This window comes from Engraulis encrasicolus, chromosome 5, assembly GCF_034702125.1.
Source record: "Engraulis encrasicolus isolate BLACKSEA-1 chromosome 5, IST_EnEncr_1.0, whole genome shotgun sequence".
Classification (NCBI taxonomy): Eukaryota; Metazoa; Chordata; class Actinopteri; order Clupeiformes; family Engraulidae; genus Engraulis; species Engraulis encrasicolus.
This window is the reverse complement of record NC_085861.1, coordinates 50,660,560-50,676,794: the sequence shown is the minus strand read 5'-3', so window position 1 is coordinate 50,676,794 and position 16,235 is coordinate 50,660,560. Positions and strand designations below refer to the sequence as shown.

At 44.4% G+C, this 16,235-nt stretch overlaps 1 protein-coding gene across 7 annotated transcripts in view; it reads left to right on the top strand.

The window, feature by feature from the left end:
• Nucleotides 1–16,235, top strand: part of arhgef1b (Rho guanine nucleotide exchange factor (GEF) 1b) — a 72,660-nt gene that overhangs the window by 23,258 nt on the left and 33,167 nt on the right. For 6 of the 7 annotated variants that reach the window (XM_063199692.1, XM_063199689.1, XM_063199693.1 and 3 more), the window contains 6 exons: nt 2,473–2,559; nt 3,677–3,790; nt 9,510–9,608; nt 10,611–10,653; nt 10,886–10,991; nt 15,858–15,998. In XM_063199692.1, coding sequence (XP_063055762.1) covers nt 2,473–2,559; nt 3,677–3,790; nt 9,510–9,608; nt 10,611–10,653; nt 10,886–10,991; nt 15,858–15,998 — 590 coding nt within the window. The remainder of the gene's footprint in view (nt 1–2,472; nt 2,560–3,676; nt 3,791–9,509; nt 9,609–10,610; nt 10,654–10,885; nt 10,992–15,857; nt 15,999–16,235) is intronic. The other variant, XM_063199694.1, reaches the window with a different exon arrangement.

Genomic DNA, 16,235 nt, shown 5'->3' with positions numbered 1-16,235 from the left:
ACAAAGTAGATGAACGTAGGTCGGGTACCAGTAAGCACTTTGATTCCCAGTGCAACTGGTGTGTGGACCTTTCTGGTTGGCCTTAAAACTGTGTGGACCTGTGTATTTAGGAAGACGGCGTGTTGTTGCCTCATGTGCTCCTTTCCAGTAGCTTTTCCATTCCCCGCCCCAGTCGTTACTCCCCTTTCACTCTGTCTGGTGTCTACCTCTACTTCTTACTTCCTCACCTTCTTTTCACCTCTCCCTCTGTCTCTCTGTCCCTCTCTCTGTTTCTTTTCCTCGCCACCCCCTCTCTCCTTCTTGTCCTTTTCTATTTCACTCTCCTCTTCTTCACCCTGTCTTTCCACCTCTACCTCTTTTACTTTTTCTGTTTCTATCTATCTTTCTCCCTCTCTCTATTCCCACCCTCTAAGCTTATCCATCCCTCTTTCTCTCCCCCCTGTCTCTTTCCCACTATTTCTCCTCCTCCCTTAAGGTTATTTAAGGCTGTAGAATCAACACACACACACACACACACACACACACACACACACACACACACACACACACACACACACACACACACGCGCACACACACACACACGCACACACATGCACACACACACATGCACATTAACACAAACCTTACCTGAATACACACAAACACACACGCACCGTACGGTCACTCAACAATCCCTCCTCCCTTAAAGTCGTTGCCTGAAAGGTTCCGCTGGCTGCACGGCCAGCACACACTACTGATTCAGCCTCCATACACAGCCTACACCTTTTTACACACACACACACACACACACACAGACAGGCACATGCACGGCCACAAAGTGCACTTTGTTCATGGCGAGGGGGAACAATGGTGTGTTTGTACCTGGGCATTTGGTTAGTGGCACAGATTTGTGTGTGTGTGTGTCTGTGTGTGTGTCTGTGTGTGTCTATGTGTGTCTGTGTGTGTGTGGTGGCAATGGTGGTGGTGTTTGAATGTTGTTGTGTATCCTCTAGCCCCTCTGTCATTTTCCTCTTGCTATACCTGTCTGCTATACAGACAAACGTGTGTGTGTGTGTGTGTGTGGTGTAAAATCATAATGGCGCACCTCACCATTCCTGTTCTATCATCACCTTTGTCAGATATTCTAATGTTGTGTCAAGCTCTGCCTCCATCTTTCCTTGTGCCGCCCTTCGCCTAATAAATCTTACAGAGGAGGCCCTGGGCGGGAAACATAATGGTTGTTATGTTGGCGGCAGCCCAGAGGTTCTTTTGCTCTTTTTTTGGTGCTGTGATTCACCAGCTCCATTGCCCTGTGTGTGCTGGGATTTAGGGAAAAAATGGAGGGCATTTCATTGGCTGTTGGTCTCTCTCTCTCTCTCTCTCTCTCTCTCTCTCCCTCTCCCTCTCCCTCTCTCTCTCTCTCTCTCTCTCTCTCTCTCTCTCTCTCTCTCTCTCTCTCTCTCGCGCGCTCGCGCGCTCTCTCTCTCTCTCTCTCTCTCTCTCTCTCTCTTTCTCTCTCTCACTGGGCATTCAGTGGGTCAGATTACCCTGCCCAACATCACATGACCTATTTCTTTCTCTGTGCCTCCTCTTTCCCATCCCTTTTTTTGCCCATTCGCTCACTCGTTCTCTCTGTGAGGGAAATGGCCTCCCCCTTCCCTAATGAATGAGTGGAAGACCCCCCCCCCACTCTCTCCCTCTCTCCCTCTCTCCCTCTCTCCCTCTCTCTCTCTCCCTCTCTCCCTCTCTCTCTCTCTCTCTCTCTCTCTCTCTCTCTCTCTCTCTCTCTCTCTCTTCTCTCTCTCTCCTCTCTCTCTCTCTCTCTCTCTCTCTCTCTCTCTCTCTCTCTCTCTCTCTCTCTCTCTCTCTCTCTTTCTCTTTCTCTCTCCCTCTCTGACTTCATTACCTCATAGCCTCATAGTGTGTGTGCTTGTGCACATGTGAGTGAGTGAGACGGTGTGTTTGGCATTTCTCTATGTAATGCGCATGGGTATGTGATGTGATGAATGTGGGTGCGCTAAACTAACCCTAAAAGGTGCTCGTTGAGGAGGGCTGAGCTCTGTGCTGTGGTGTTTGGCCCTCAGCGTATGTGGGACTCACTGTGGCTATGGGTGCATTAACCCCAGCTGTCTGGTATGCGTTTGTAGTACGGTATGCTCGGCAATAAGGTCTCTCAGCTCCATTCGCTCTGCCTCTGTAGACAGACATTATGAAACAACCTGTAGTGACCCTGTCTCTCCCCCTCTTCTCTTTTTATCCCCATCCTCTCATTTCTTTCTCATCTCTGTCTGTCTCACTCTCTCTCTGACTGTCTCTGTCTCTGACTGTCTGTCTCTCTCTCTTTCTCTACCTGTCTATCTGTCTGTCTCTCTCTCTCTCTCTATCTATCTCTCTCTCTCTCTCTCTCTCTCTCTCTCTCTCTCTCTCTCTCTCTCTCTCTCTCTCTCTCTCTCTCTCTCTCTCTATCTCTCTCTCCATCTCTCTCTCCTCAGCAGGGGCATTGGGCTGCCCAGAGTGCCAATCCAGCCATGAGCATCATCGGGGCAGAAGATGAGGACTTTGAAAATGACCTGGACCCTGTGAGTAGTCTGTCTGTCTGTCTGTCTGTCTGTCTGTCTGTCTGTCTGTCTGTCTGTCTGTCTGTCTGTCAGTTTGCCTGTCTGTCTGTGTCTCTCTCCCTGTCTGTATGTCTGTAATCCTGTATGCGTTTTCACTCATGCTCTTGCTATAGCTCTAACCCCCACCCCCTTCCTTGAGTATTTCTATGCTTCGGTGTCTTTATATCAGCATTCCTGTCTGTCCCCTTCCAACACACACACACACACACACACACACACACACACACACACACACACACACACACACACACACACACACACACACACACACACACACACACACACAAACACACAAACACACAAACACACTCAAAGGCATGGAGGCCTGTGACACACTAATCCGGTCATTTAGTGAAATGGTGAAGTACTATGGGCAAGCTAGCAGCACAGCACTCCTTTGATATAATGTTGTTGTTGTTCACTGTTGTGTGTGTTTATCTTCGTGTGTGTGTCTGTGTGTGTCTGTGTGTTTGTGTGTGTGTGTGTCTGTGTGTGTCTCTGTGTGTGTCTCTGTGTGTGTCTCTGTGCGTGTGTGTGTGTGTCTGTGTGTTTCTGTGTGTCTGTGTGTGTGTGTGTGTGGCACATGTCATGTCAGCCAGTACACTCAGACCTCAGACTACTGTCTGCTGCTGCCTCTGCTAATGTGATTGCCTTTACAGTTCATCTCTAATGTAATGCTCTTGCTATCTTGGGCTAGGCCTGTTTTTTTATGCCTGTTTTTTAACCCCTTCATACCCCATTTTCCCCCCATCCTGTTTTTATCCACCATTTCTAACCTTTCTTTTATCAATATCTCGCCTCTGTCATTTTCATATCTCTTCTGTCCCTTTCTGCGTCTTCATGTCGCTCCACCTCTTGTCTGTCTGTCTGTGTCTGTCTGTCTGTATGCGTTTGTTTTTGTCTCTCTCATCCCTCATCATTGTTCATTTATGTCTTTCATCCCTCATCTCTTCTCTTTCTTTCCCCATCTCTCTCTCTCTCTCTCTCTCTCTCTCTCTCTCTCTCTCTCTCTCTCTCTCTCTCTCTCTCTCTCTCTCTCTCTCTCTCTCTCTCTCTCTCTCTCTCTCTCTCTCTGTAGATGGTGGATGACAGCTGTACCACCTTTAACAGTATGGAGCTGCTGAAGAGCAGGCCTACCCACCTGCTAGTCTTCCTGCAACACGTCATGCTGCAGTTTGACTGTGCCCCAGTGGTGAGTGGAGCTACTCTGATCTCAGTACTCTACGCCTCTCAGCCTGGCCCACAGTCTCCTACCTCACACTCATCCTCACACTCTTACTCATCCTCACATGTCTGTGTGTCTGTGCGTGTGTGTGTGGGAGAGTTTGAGAAAGAGAGTGAGTGAGTGAGTGAGTTAGAAAGAGATAGACAGACAGCTGGAGACACAGAGAGAGATAATGTATGTGCTTCTATTCCCCTGAGAGAGAGAGAGAGAGAGAGAGAGAGAGAGAGAGAGAGAGAGAGAGAGAGAGAGAGAGAGAGAGAGAGAGAGAGAGAGAGAGAGAGAGAGAGAGAGAGAGAGAGAGAGAGAGAGAGAGAGAGGAGAGAGAGAGAGAGAGAGAGAGAGAGAGAGGAGAGAGAGAGAGAGAGAGAGGGGGAGAGAGAGAGAGAGAGAGAGAGAGAGAGAGAGGGAGAGAGGGAGAGAGGGAGAGAGAGAGGGAGAGAGAAGGAAAGAGTTATTACCTGAAAGGTAAATTGGAGTCTGTCAGTAATGCACTTTCCCAAATTGACCCATTCATTACATTATTTGAGTACATCACATATCTGGTGTCAGGGGTGAAACAGTGCATTGGTATTATATTAATTAAATTGGTAGTTCAGCAGTAATACGAAGTGCACAGAATAGCCTGTTTTGCCTTCTAATTGTTGGCCGATAGTCTATTGGCTCTGTCTGAACATGTTGTAATACAGTATGTCTCATTGGTTAGATTTTTCCCAAGCAAAGCTATCCAAAATTAAACAACATAAGGAATGGATGTTGATTTTGGGTTTAGCCCCCAATTACTTCATATGAAAGAAATGTGAGACTCACTGTGCACATCAAAATAAGCTACTTTCACACACAATTCCAAGTCATACTGTTGCCCAATCAAATCTAAACATTTGTGCTAAGAGATTTCTATTTAAGGTACAGCAACAAGTTCCCTTGAGAACGGTAGATCGTATTAATGAGTTTTTGCACAGATAGAAGAGATCAGTCATTAAATATTTGTCACCCTACATCAGTTGTCCTTCACTGGAATAGTCTTGGGACCCAAAACTTCCCTGATCATACATTGTGTGTGTATATTGTGACCCTTTTTAACGCTGACTGATTGATAAAAAGCAATACCAGAGCAACACCAAAATACCCAGCAAACATGGAAAATAAATGTTGTAGATGGCAAAAGCATTCTGTGCCTGGGGAACAAAAAAAGAACACTTCATCATAGTAAATACAGACTGTTCACTAGAAGATGTAACTTAAACAATTGTTGCGCATCAAAAATAACACCAACGTCAAAATGTTTACACTGTATAGGTCTAGAACAACATCCTATGGACAGATAAGACTAACATAGATGGGGGAAAAAGGCACATGTAGAAACCTACACAGTTCACATGATTCGATGTAAATATCCTCATATTAAAGATGAAAGTCGGCAGTTATAGTCCATCTTGTTTGTTTCATTTCAAATCCATTGGACTGGTGTATGTAACCAAAACAATGGAAATTGTGCCGATGTCCAAATATTTCTCATCCTAACTGTATGTCCTCCATCTGCACTGCACTATGCGGAGGGCTGTGTCTGTCTGCAGACGTATGCATTTGGCCCCTGTGTTGAGGCTGTGTCTGTCTGCAGACGTATGCATTTGCCCTCTGTGTTGAGGCTGTGTCTGTCTGCAGACGTATGCATTTGGCCCCTGTGTTGCTCTGCTGTAGCTGTTGATGTAGCTGTTGCGTTGTGTGATTGGATGCAGCTTGGCCCGGATCCAGTAACTGTGGAGGGTGTTGTGTTGCCAAACAAGAGTGCGGTTCCCAGGAGTGTCTGATTTACTGTACTGTTCGCACAGCACAGCACAGCACAGCACACACAACACAACCCAGTTCAAAAACCTCCCCGAGCAGTGTACATAGCGTAAACAGAAAAAGGAAAAGAGTATTCCTTTTTATTTATGTACTTGAGGGGCAATGTGAGTAAAAGCAATCCTCCAGGATTTGATGATTTGTTTTTGTGTGTGTGTGTGTGTGTGCGTGTGTGCGTGTGTGCGTGTGCGTGTGCGTGTGCGTGTGCGTGTGCGTGTGTGTGTGTGTGTGTGTGTGTGTGTGTGTGTCCACCATTCCACCATTTACATTGAACAATGTGTAACACAAGTATTGTTGACTCTGATTTAACTCTGATGTTGACCCCTTCATCAAGGCTCTGTAGGGCAAGATGAATGTGTCCCAACAGACATATCTGTGTGTGCGTGCGTGCGAGAGAGAGCGAAATGGATCCTCAGATGCTTATTTTCTTTGTTCATACAGTAGTATTCACTTCTAGGGTGTTCTGAAATGTTAAACAAAAGGAATCATCCACAAATGGTTTGAAAAGTTTGTAAAACTGTGTTTTGCCCTAGCCTTAGACCTACAATCAATTGTGAAATTACACACGCTGTGGCATGGCAATGAAAGCACTATTGTCCTCCTGCTTACAAGATTTATATTAAAAGTGAGGATTGGATTGAGTACAGACTGAACATTGACCTACTTGTGTTTTTTCCCACCGTAGTTTTTGTTGTTTTGATGCAAAGACAGAAAAAATATACAGCTACTCATTAGTACAAGTTTATGTCACTTTTTGCTCTCAAGAAAGTGAGAAAAATGGACAAATATCGCAAAAATGCATTTTTGGCATAAATGTTGAATTGCCTACTCTAGAGTACAGTTATTCCCCCTGGGATATACGCATGAGCTTTCTTTAACCTTGCATATTATTTACGCATGACACCTAATTTTAACACACCCTGAATGCATAGAAGAAAAGCGTCTGAGATTGTGCGCGCGTGTGTGCGTGCCGTTTCAGTATTACACATAATGCTATGGGTGTACCATGTTGATTTCTCTGCATATGACATGAGTGTGTTTGTGAGAGTGAGCGCTCAAACCCTTGCCTGATAACTCCTCCTTGGTCATTATGATGAGCATGGGTGTCTCTCCCTTTGTTTGGCATGCTGCCACAGTGACCCCTTTGCCAGGTATTGTGCTCCTAACCCTCTCCTCTCCTCTCCTCCTTTCCTTTCATCCATGACCCTCTTACATAGCCTCCACTAGCCTCTACTACTAATTGCTACGGCTAGTTTGCTTCTCGTTGCTTCTCTTCTTTGTATCAGTCTGTCTATCTGTCTGTCTGCATCTCTCCACTGCACTCCAGAAAGGGTTTGGCCTTTCCCAAAGCATTCATCATTATTTGAATGTTTTCCGTGCCGTGTGTAAAAAATAAACTAACTAACCCACTGACATACGTACTATGTAGATCAATGGTAATCAATAAATCACTGGGATAACCTCTTTTCTATAGACTCTAATCTTCCCTCCCAGGGGCAGCGGCCTCATGTAATACGCATGCTCGGTAATGACTGACCCTGTCCAGCGCTACTACACTGCCAGTGGAAAAGGCCAGTTAATTACTAGACGGCCCCTTTCTTTGTTTTACACGTACAGGTGCCCCACCAGATGTTGTACGTTATAGGTGGAAAACTCCAGTCACAGAGTGTAACATTTAGATTGTTACATAAACCTTGTCTGCCGTTGTCCCTTACATATGGGTTCACTCCAGACGTTTACTAAACCAGATTGTGCTAAGTAGCACAAATCTGGCAAAAATGAACTGCTTAGTAAAGGTGCCTGCTTTGAAGCACACATGTACAAGTTGAGTTTTAGACTTGCGTCCCCTTGAAATTGGGGGTGTACAACGTTTTTCTCATGAATGGCAAGATAGTGTAACCTTTATGTACTGTACGTGGAGTAGGGGTGTAAATCACAGCCTCCATGACGATGCGATTCAATATCGATTTCTTAAGGCAGCGACTCTATTATTTTCGATACGTAATGCTCCACGATACGATACGATTCGCTCGTCGGCCGTAGGATCAATGCATCAATAGATACATATTGATCATTATTTACACCCCTAATGTGGCGTTGCAACAGCCTCACACAAGCATGCTGCACTCCATCCTCTGCCTCTGTCTGTGCTGCATGCAAGAACATCCTCATTTCTCACTTCCTCCATCCCCACATCGTGATGCCCCACCCTGCTGCCCTATGCTTCAACTTCAACTTCCCCATCACAAACTCCACTTGCATGTGCTTGCTCTAGATTAAAACTCTAATTTACGTATGTGACCCTGGTTCTCTGAGGGAGATGAACGAGGCATCTCTCAGTATGGGTGACGCATCTTGCAGGACCTTTTGCTGAGGCGAACTTCTTCAGCAAATGGTCACGTAAGAGGCGTGATCCATAGTGAGATAACGAGTGATTCGACCAAAAGCGAAGATGTGTTGCCACAGTGCTCCCCCCTCCTGTGTTGCTGCACAGGGGTGTGTGTCCGTGCCTCTACTTCCTTCCCCATGTGTATTGTCCACACGCCACAGTACTGAGTTCCTAAAGTTCACATCTCAAATAAGAAGTGTTTAGTTTCTTTTATGGTATACATCATTCACCTATCTTCGTTTTCAACTTTTCTTTGCCTTTGAGTTTAATTACCTTTTTTTGTAGCATGCCTAGCACGTTTTACTTCTTCCAAATTTAGTTTATAGTTGTCATAGCGTCCTTTACCGCCATAGCGTTACTTGTATGTTAATTGATTTCTTGTCAGTTTGAATGAGAGGTCCTTAGTGACGGATGACACGGCCGCTTTCATGTTTCCTTTTTTTTACTGCTTGCAGAGATGATTACCATCTCTTTTTTTCTGTCTATGACTCAGTCCCTCCAGTAGGCAAACAGACTGTCACCAGTCAGCGTAATTAGAGGGCAACCAGCAGATCTGCACAGATAGTAACCTTGGCAAGAGCCTACTATTGTTAAGAAAAAAACTCTTTTTTTTCTTCCAGGGGCATGTAAACCAGTAAACCAGGTTAAATTAAGAAGAAAATGAGGACTCCAGGCTCTTCTATTATATGATCCTCTTAACTTCACCTGGTTTTCTCCTGAACCAGCTTTGTAGTATAGGCCCCAGGGCAGCATCATTGTTTGAAAGCATCATTATTTTGATTCTTAATTCACAATTCTGTTTTCTCATTAAGCAGGTCTGTGTAGGTAGTAACCGAGACAACAGTGTGTCATTAAGATTTTTTTTGTTCTTCTTTTCATTGAAACATCAATCATATACATTTACATTACAGCACACTTGAATACATAATGCTGATTATTACTGTGTTTGATAGCACTTGTTTTCATAAGGACGCGTCTGCATTACTGGTCACTGGATCAGCAAGTCAATTACTACGGTGCTGTCCCTTACAAAAACATGTGCTATCAGTTTAAACATTAGCTTTGTTCTGCATGAGTAATGAATGGCAGCGAGCTGTGGAGCGTGGGAAGTTTGGTGCGAATGAAGCCCACATACCGTAGCTGTGCCATTCGCTTACAGTGTCTGTGTCTGTCTTTGTGCCCGTGCTTGTGCCTTGGCTGTTGTCTTGCCAAGTGTGTGTGTGTGTTTGTGTTTCTGTGTGGGTGTGTGTTTATGTAGACAACAGTCTGGCTTTGTGTGAGTGTGAGATCTCTGAGGGGGTTATGTGTTAGTGTGCAACCACTGTATGTCTGTGTGTCTTTGTGTTTGCATTTCTCTCTAGTCATGCTCCGGGATGTGTTTCAGTGTTTTGATCAATCCAAATTACTGCTTAGTCATTCTCTCTCTCTCTCTCTCTCTCATGGTCTTGGCTGCAGCTCTGCTACCTACATGCTGATCTCTTCAGGAATCTGAGTGCCAAAGAGACCAAGAAGCTCTTTGTGGACTTCTACAATAACTTCCTGGACAAGGGAGCAGTGAGTATAAGTACAGCTACGGTTCCCCTGGCAACAGCACCACACATCCACCACACCCACCGTCACACCCCATTGTCCACTCAACACGCGCACTCAGTGTTGCCAGATTGGGCGGGATTGGGTTACTTGGGATGAGCGTCTGCGGGTAAAAACGGGAAAAATTGGCCATTTGTGCTCCTCTTCTGTCCTCTGTCTATCTCTGCCCGTCTTTATATACCATTATATATCTTCTGAGGCTCCCTGTGCCTGCTTTTTTTTACCCAGGGTGCACTGCACTCTCTCTCTCTCCCCCTCCCTCTGACCTCCGTACTTCCTGTAAGGGTCGTGGGAACGACCCCACGGATTGGATAGTGGGATGTTGATGTGTGTGTTTTTATCCTGCTGTGTCCTATTGCTTTTATTCCTCATGTCACTCTTGCCTCCATTCCTCTCTTGTCTTTTTCGCTCCTCTCTTTCACTCTCACTTTGTTTTTGTCCTTTCTCTCCTCTCTTTCACTCTGTCCTTTTTTTTTATATCACTTTGTTTTTCTCCCTTTCCTCTCTGTCCTCGGGTGTGCTTCCCTCTTATCTTGGTTGCTGTGGGCCTCTCTACTCTGGCTGTCTGCTCTGTTGGCCTCTGCCGTGGCACCGCTGAGTGGCCCAAAGCCGTCAATTGGCCTAAGAGCTGCTGAGATTTCACAGCTGGCCGTGTTTGGGTTTTTTTCACTCGTTCTCTCTCTCTCTCTCTCTCTCTCTCTCTCTCTCTCTCTCTCTCTCTCTCTCTCTCTCTCTCACACACACATTCTCTTCCTGTACTTGCTGACTCCATTGCTCCTTCACCATCTCTATGACTATTGCGCCATCTGCTGGGTAGACAATAGAACTGCAGTGCCATGTGGTATTTCTTGTTGTCACTCAGTATTTATTGAACTGGCCCTCATACATTCCTGTTATTTGTCACAGGGTCTGAACATTATAGTAATTCAATCTAACTAACAACTTCCTTATGCGATTCTTCTTTAGATCCTCAGGGTATCGGTACCTCCTCATATCAGCTATGAATTGGGTAAGTCTCGCTCCATTTTCAAATTTCAGAATTTAAGCCAGAATTTCCATTGTCTCTCTTTGACAGTTCGAGAAAAAGAGGTGTCAATTGGTGTGGCTTGTGTTTGACAGTGTGTGTGTGTGTGTGCGTGCATTCAAGCGAACAAACCAGTGAGTGTCTGTACCTTTTATACATGGATAATGGGGATAATAATAGATATGTAACATGGATTATAATCACGTCTCGTTTTTAGACCGTACCAGAGCAGACCTCATTCCAGACGAACAGCAGAAGCGCTTTGCACAGGAAGTGCAGTCGGTGCAGGTCCCAGAGCTGGCTCGGCAGCTGGAGGACTTCAGGTGAGCTGATCATCCCTACTCCACCTGCTCTGGCCGGGAGCGTACCTATGTTCCCCGGGTCCTATGTTCCCCGGGTCCTATGTTCCCCTGTCTTTGTATGGGAGCGGGGAACATAGGACCCTTTTTCTAAAAAAGGGTTCTATGTTCCCTGCATTGTATGTTTCCAAGTTTTCTGACCAAAACTATCCCTAAACCTAACCTGTCAGAGGTGCAACAACAACCTGCGCTTTGCCATGCGGCAGCAGTCTACTTGGAAGCAGCGGGGAACATAGAACCCTTTTTTGAAAAAAGGGTCCTAAGCTCCCCGCATTGTTTTCAATTTGTGCCCTGACCAAAACTATCTCTAAACCTAACCTGCCACAGTTGCAACAGCAACCTGCACTTGCCCAATTGGCAGCAGTCTACTTTGAAGCAGTGGGGAACATAGAACCCTTTTTTGAAAAAAAGGGTCCCATGTTCCCGGTAGAGGGGAACATACAGTGAGGAGAATAAGTATTTGATCCCTTGCTGATTTTGTTGGTTTGCCCACTAATAAAGACATGATCAGTCTATAATATTAATGATAAAATGTATTCTAATATGGAGAGACAGAATATCAAAAAGAATATCCAGAACATAACTTTGAACAATATATTTTAATTTATTTGTATTCCATTGAGGAAAATAAGTATTTGACCCCTCTAGTCAAAGAAGACAAAATACTTGGTGGCAAAGCCCTTGTTTTCTTGTAGAGAGGTCAGATGTTTCTTTCAGTTAATGACAATGTTTATGGATATATTAGAAATATTTTTTGTCCACTTTTCTTTGCAGATCATCTCTAAATCATTTAAGTTGTATGACTGTAGCTTGGCAAATGGGAGCTTCTGTTCCCTCCACAGGATTATTATAGGGTTAATGTTTGGAAACTGTCTAGGCCACTTCATGACCTTAATGTGCTTCTGCTTGAGCTACTCCTTCGTTGCTTGGGCTGTATGTGAGTTATTATCATATTGGGAGGCCAATCCATGACCCACCTTCAATCTAGTGGTGGTGGGAAAGAGGTTTGCATGCAGCATTGTACCTTTACATTTCTCCCTCCATTCATTTCTTGAAGATGTGAAGTTGTCCTGTGTCTTGGCCAGACAAACAACCTCAACACGCAATGTTACCACTTTCATATATGATGTTTGAGAATGTGTTGTTCTTGGGATCATAGGCAGCATTTCTCTTCCTCAAAACACATCGAGTTGTGTTAATGCCAAACAGTTTGATTTTGGTGTCATCTGATTCCAGCACCTCCCAATCATATCCTAATCCAGTTTGATGTTCATTGGCAAACCTCAGGTGAGCCTGAACAGGTTCCTTCTGAAGCAGGGGTACCATACATGCACTGCAGGATTTTAATCCGCTGTGGTATTAAGTGTTTCCAATAGTTTTCTTAGTGATTGAGGTCCCAGCTGCCTTGAGATTATTTCCTAGCTCTTCCCATACAGTTTTAGGGTGCTTTATCTCTGTTTTCTGGTTATTGAATCCACACAAGGTCAAATCTTGTATGGAACCACAGACAGGCCTACGATTGATGATTGATGATAATTTTGTACGTCCTAAAATTTGGAAGAAATGCACCAACAGTTTGCTTCTTAATATTCAGGAGCCCATTTCAGCCTTGTTGAGTTCTTGTCCCTGACATCCTTTGACAGCTTTTTGGTCTTCCCCATGTTGGCGAGTTTAGTTTGATTGATTGACTGATACTATGGACTGATTCTGCAGATTCAATGTGTCTTATGTGCAGGTTACTATTAACGGGTGTGTTCAATTCAGATAAGAAGTTGATTGGAAGTGTCATTTGATCTGTGGGATCAGAACTCTTAATGGATGGCAGGGTATCAAATACTTATTTCCCTCAATTAAATATAAATCAATTAATATATATTCTTTAGAGTTAATTTCTGGATTTTCTTTTTGATATTCTGTCTCTCCATATTAGAATACATTTTATCATTAACATTAAAGACTGATCATGTCTTTATTAGTGGGCAAACCAACAAAATCAGCAAGGGATCAAATACTTATTCTCCTCACTGTAGGACCCAAAGAACATAGGACCTGGGGAACATAGGGACGACCCCCTCTGGCCATCCTACTTTACCTGCCCTGGCCATCCTACTCTACCTGCCCTGACTACACCTGTTTGTGTCCTTTCACCTGGAGCCACTTCAGAAACCTTTAAAGCGATGGTTCGGAGTAGAATCACCCTAATGCCATTTGAACCGTGACACCCATCCACCTTTACACCCGAAGTGTTTTCTGCCGCAGGCTTACATCAACAGAGTTGCCGTGTTATTCGATGTTTATTCCGGATAGCTTGACTCAAGCGCATATGGATACTGGGCACCGTCTCCAAACTTTCCCCACAAAAATAACATGTCATGACACCAAACTTCTACAGTATAACAAATGTGGTTTGTACTCACAAAAAGATGAATTTGAAACTTTGTACATAGTCCAGGAGTTTATTAGTAACAACACACGAGACGATTAGCTTTTCTGCTGCTAAACATCCGTCGACGTCACTTCCTCCAGCTGGGACTTTGTTGATGGAAACAAATACACGTGAGTCCGGAAGGCGGAAAACTCAAAAAGACAGCTTGCGCTACAACTAGAAATTAACCACTTCGGATTTAAATTTTACCACGTTTAATAAATAGAAGACTCGTGCATATATCCTGGCTGTGGACTAAAACACAAACCTTATAATAAGTGGACAGTCCCAGCTGGAGGAAGTGACGTCGAAGGATGTTTAGCAGCAGAAAAGCTAATCGTCTCGTGTGTTGTTACTAATAAACTCCTGGACTATGTACAAAGTTTCAAATTCATCTTTTTGTGAGTACAAACCACATTTGTTATACTGTAGAAGTTTGGTGTCATGACATGTTATTTTTGTGGGGAAAGTTGGGAGATGGTGCCCAGGATCCATATGCGCTTGAGTCAAGCTATCCGGAATAAACATCGAATAACACGGCAACTCTGTTGATGTAAGCCTGCGGCAGAAAACACTTTGGGTGTAAAGGTGGATGGGTGTCACGGTTCAAATGGCATTAGGGTGATTCTACTCCGAACCATCGCTTTAAGTTTGCGCCTTATTGTCAGGAGTCTTATATTTTAACCATTGGAGGTATTTGTGTACAGGTACTTTTTTTCTTACATTTGGTACACCTAGTCAGCCAACTTTTTTTTTTTATTAATGTCACCAAAAGGCAATGGGGGGTTGCTTTTTGGGAGGACTTTTCCCCATTAAACACGCGATTGCAAATGAGAAAATGTCATTTCAATTGCACTTTTGTGAGATATTGAATTAAACGTATCGTTATCACAAGGTCACTAGATAGGATGGGGGATTACATGTTGAAATAGACAAAAAGTTTTACATCACGTAATACAAATCTTCAAGCCTTTATTTGTATTTTAAGAAGCAGTCTTTTTAAAGACTAAACCCTACTTTGGGTTAAGGGAGCTCTGTGCAGTGCCTGTCAATTGAAGCTTGTAGTTTAGTAAGAACTCTGTCTAGAATAGATGAAATGGTTTATGTTTTGTTGTGATACCATAGCCTAACACCTTCATTTGTCACACTATTTGCACATTTTCTATTTTGCGTTCTACTGTTTCTCAAGTATGGGAGTTAATCACTCATCTTGCAAATTAGCTGCTTGCATGCAAATTTGAGTGTTACCGTACTGTTATTCAGTATGCGCTGCCATGAAACATAGAGTTGAGTGTGTTTTTGTATGCGTGTTTCTTTCTCTCTCATACACACGCACACACTCTCTCTTGTTCTCTCTCTCTCTTTCTCTTTCTCTTTCTCTCTCTCTCTCTCTCTCTCTCTCTCTCTCTCTCTCTCTCTCTCTCTCTCTCTCTCTCTCTCTCTCGCTCTATTACTCTCTCTGTCTCTTTCTGACTCCCTCTTCTTCTCCCCCATTCTTCATCTGTCTATGTATGTGTTGCGTAGATGTATCGTATCTGAGGTTTTTAGGTCTTAGTAGACTTGTTTCTGTCCTGTTAGCACGCCTGACTGGATCTGATCCTCAGTAGTATTCTGTGGGGTGTTTCTCGAAAGCGTAGTTGTTAGCCAAACTTGGGTAGTTGTCGATGGGAAATCGCATCGCAAACTACAAAGTAGCTGACGTAGCTAACCCCTGTGCTGCAAATTCTCCTCGCACCTCTCACTGACCTCCATCAGCCAGTTTAGTCAAAAGAGTTAATTTGTAGGTAAATGAACGTCTTTTTGAAGCGCTAACTGGGCTGTTTTGAGATGTTCACCCTCTTTTTGCCTACAACTAAACTCGTTTGACTCAGCTGTACATCTAAACTCAATAGAGTGTAGTTGTGAGTTACTGGCCTTCTTTTTTCAGTTCTCTAGTTGCCTACAAATAAACTCTTTGTCCAAGATGACCTTGACGAATGAAAAACATCAGACATCAGACAGCTCATGAATCTCTCTAAAATGGCACAAACTTCCCCACCCCTTTCCTCCTCCCCTGTCCCCCGTCTCCTCCTAATTCCCCCCCCCCCCCCCCCTCCCCCAGCAACCTCAACCTAACCTCACATTCGTCCAGGGACTTGAACAAATGTCCTGTAACTTAAAAGGTTTCGTTGGATGTGTGTTGTTATTAGTAATGTATGATGTAATGTAATGTAATGTAATGTAATATAATGTGTATGTAATGGGATGTTGTTAGTAATGTAGTGTAATGTGTTTGTGCGTGTGCGTGTGCGTGTGCGTGTGCGTGTGCGTGTGTGTGTGTGTGTGTGTGTGTGTGTGTGTGTGTGTGTGTGTGTGTGTGTGTGTGTGTGTGTGTGCGCGCGTGTGTGCGCGTGTGTCCTTCTCAGGCAGAAGAGGATGATGGGAATGACGCCTAACGAGCTGGAGCTGCAGGAGGTAGAGAACCACCACTCCACAGACCGCATCCCCACGGAGATGAAGGAGAAGGCCGTCGGAGAGAAGCTGCTCGATGCCATGGCCGAGATGCAGTGAGTACAACAGCAGACAGGGAGACATAGAGAGAGAGAGAGAGATAGAGAGAGACAGAGAGAGAGACAGAGAGAGAGACAGAGACAGATAAATGACTGAAAAGGTGAGAGAGAGAGAGACACACACAGAGAAGTTGTTTGAGTAGCTGTTCAACACCATGGCTGAGATGCGGTGAGTACATCAACAGGCAAGAGGAGCGTTAGAGAGACAGACAGACAGACAGACAGAAGCTGCTC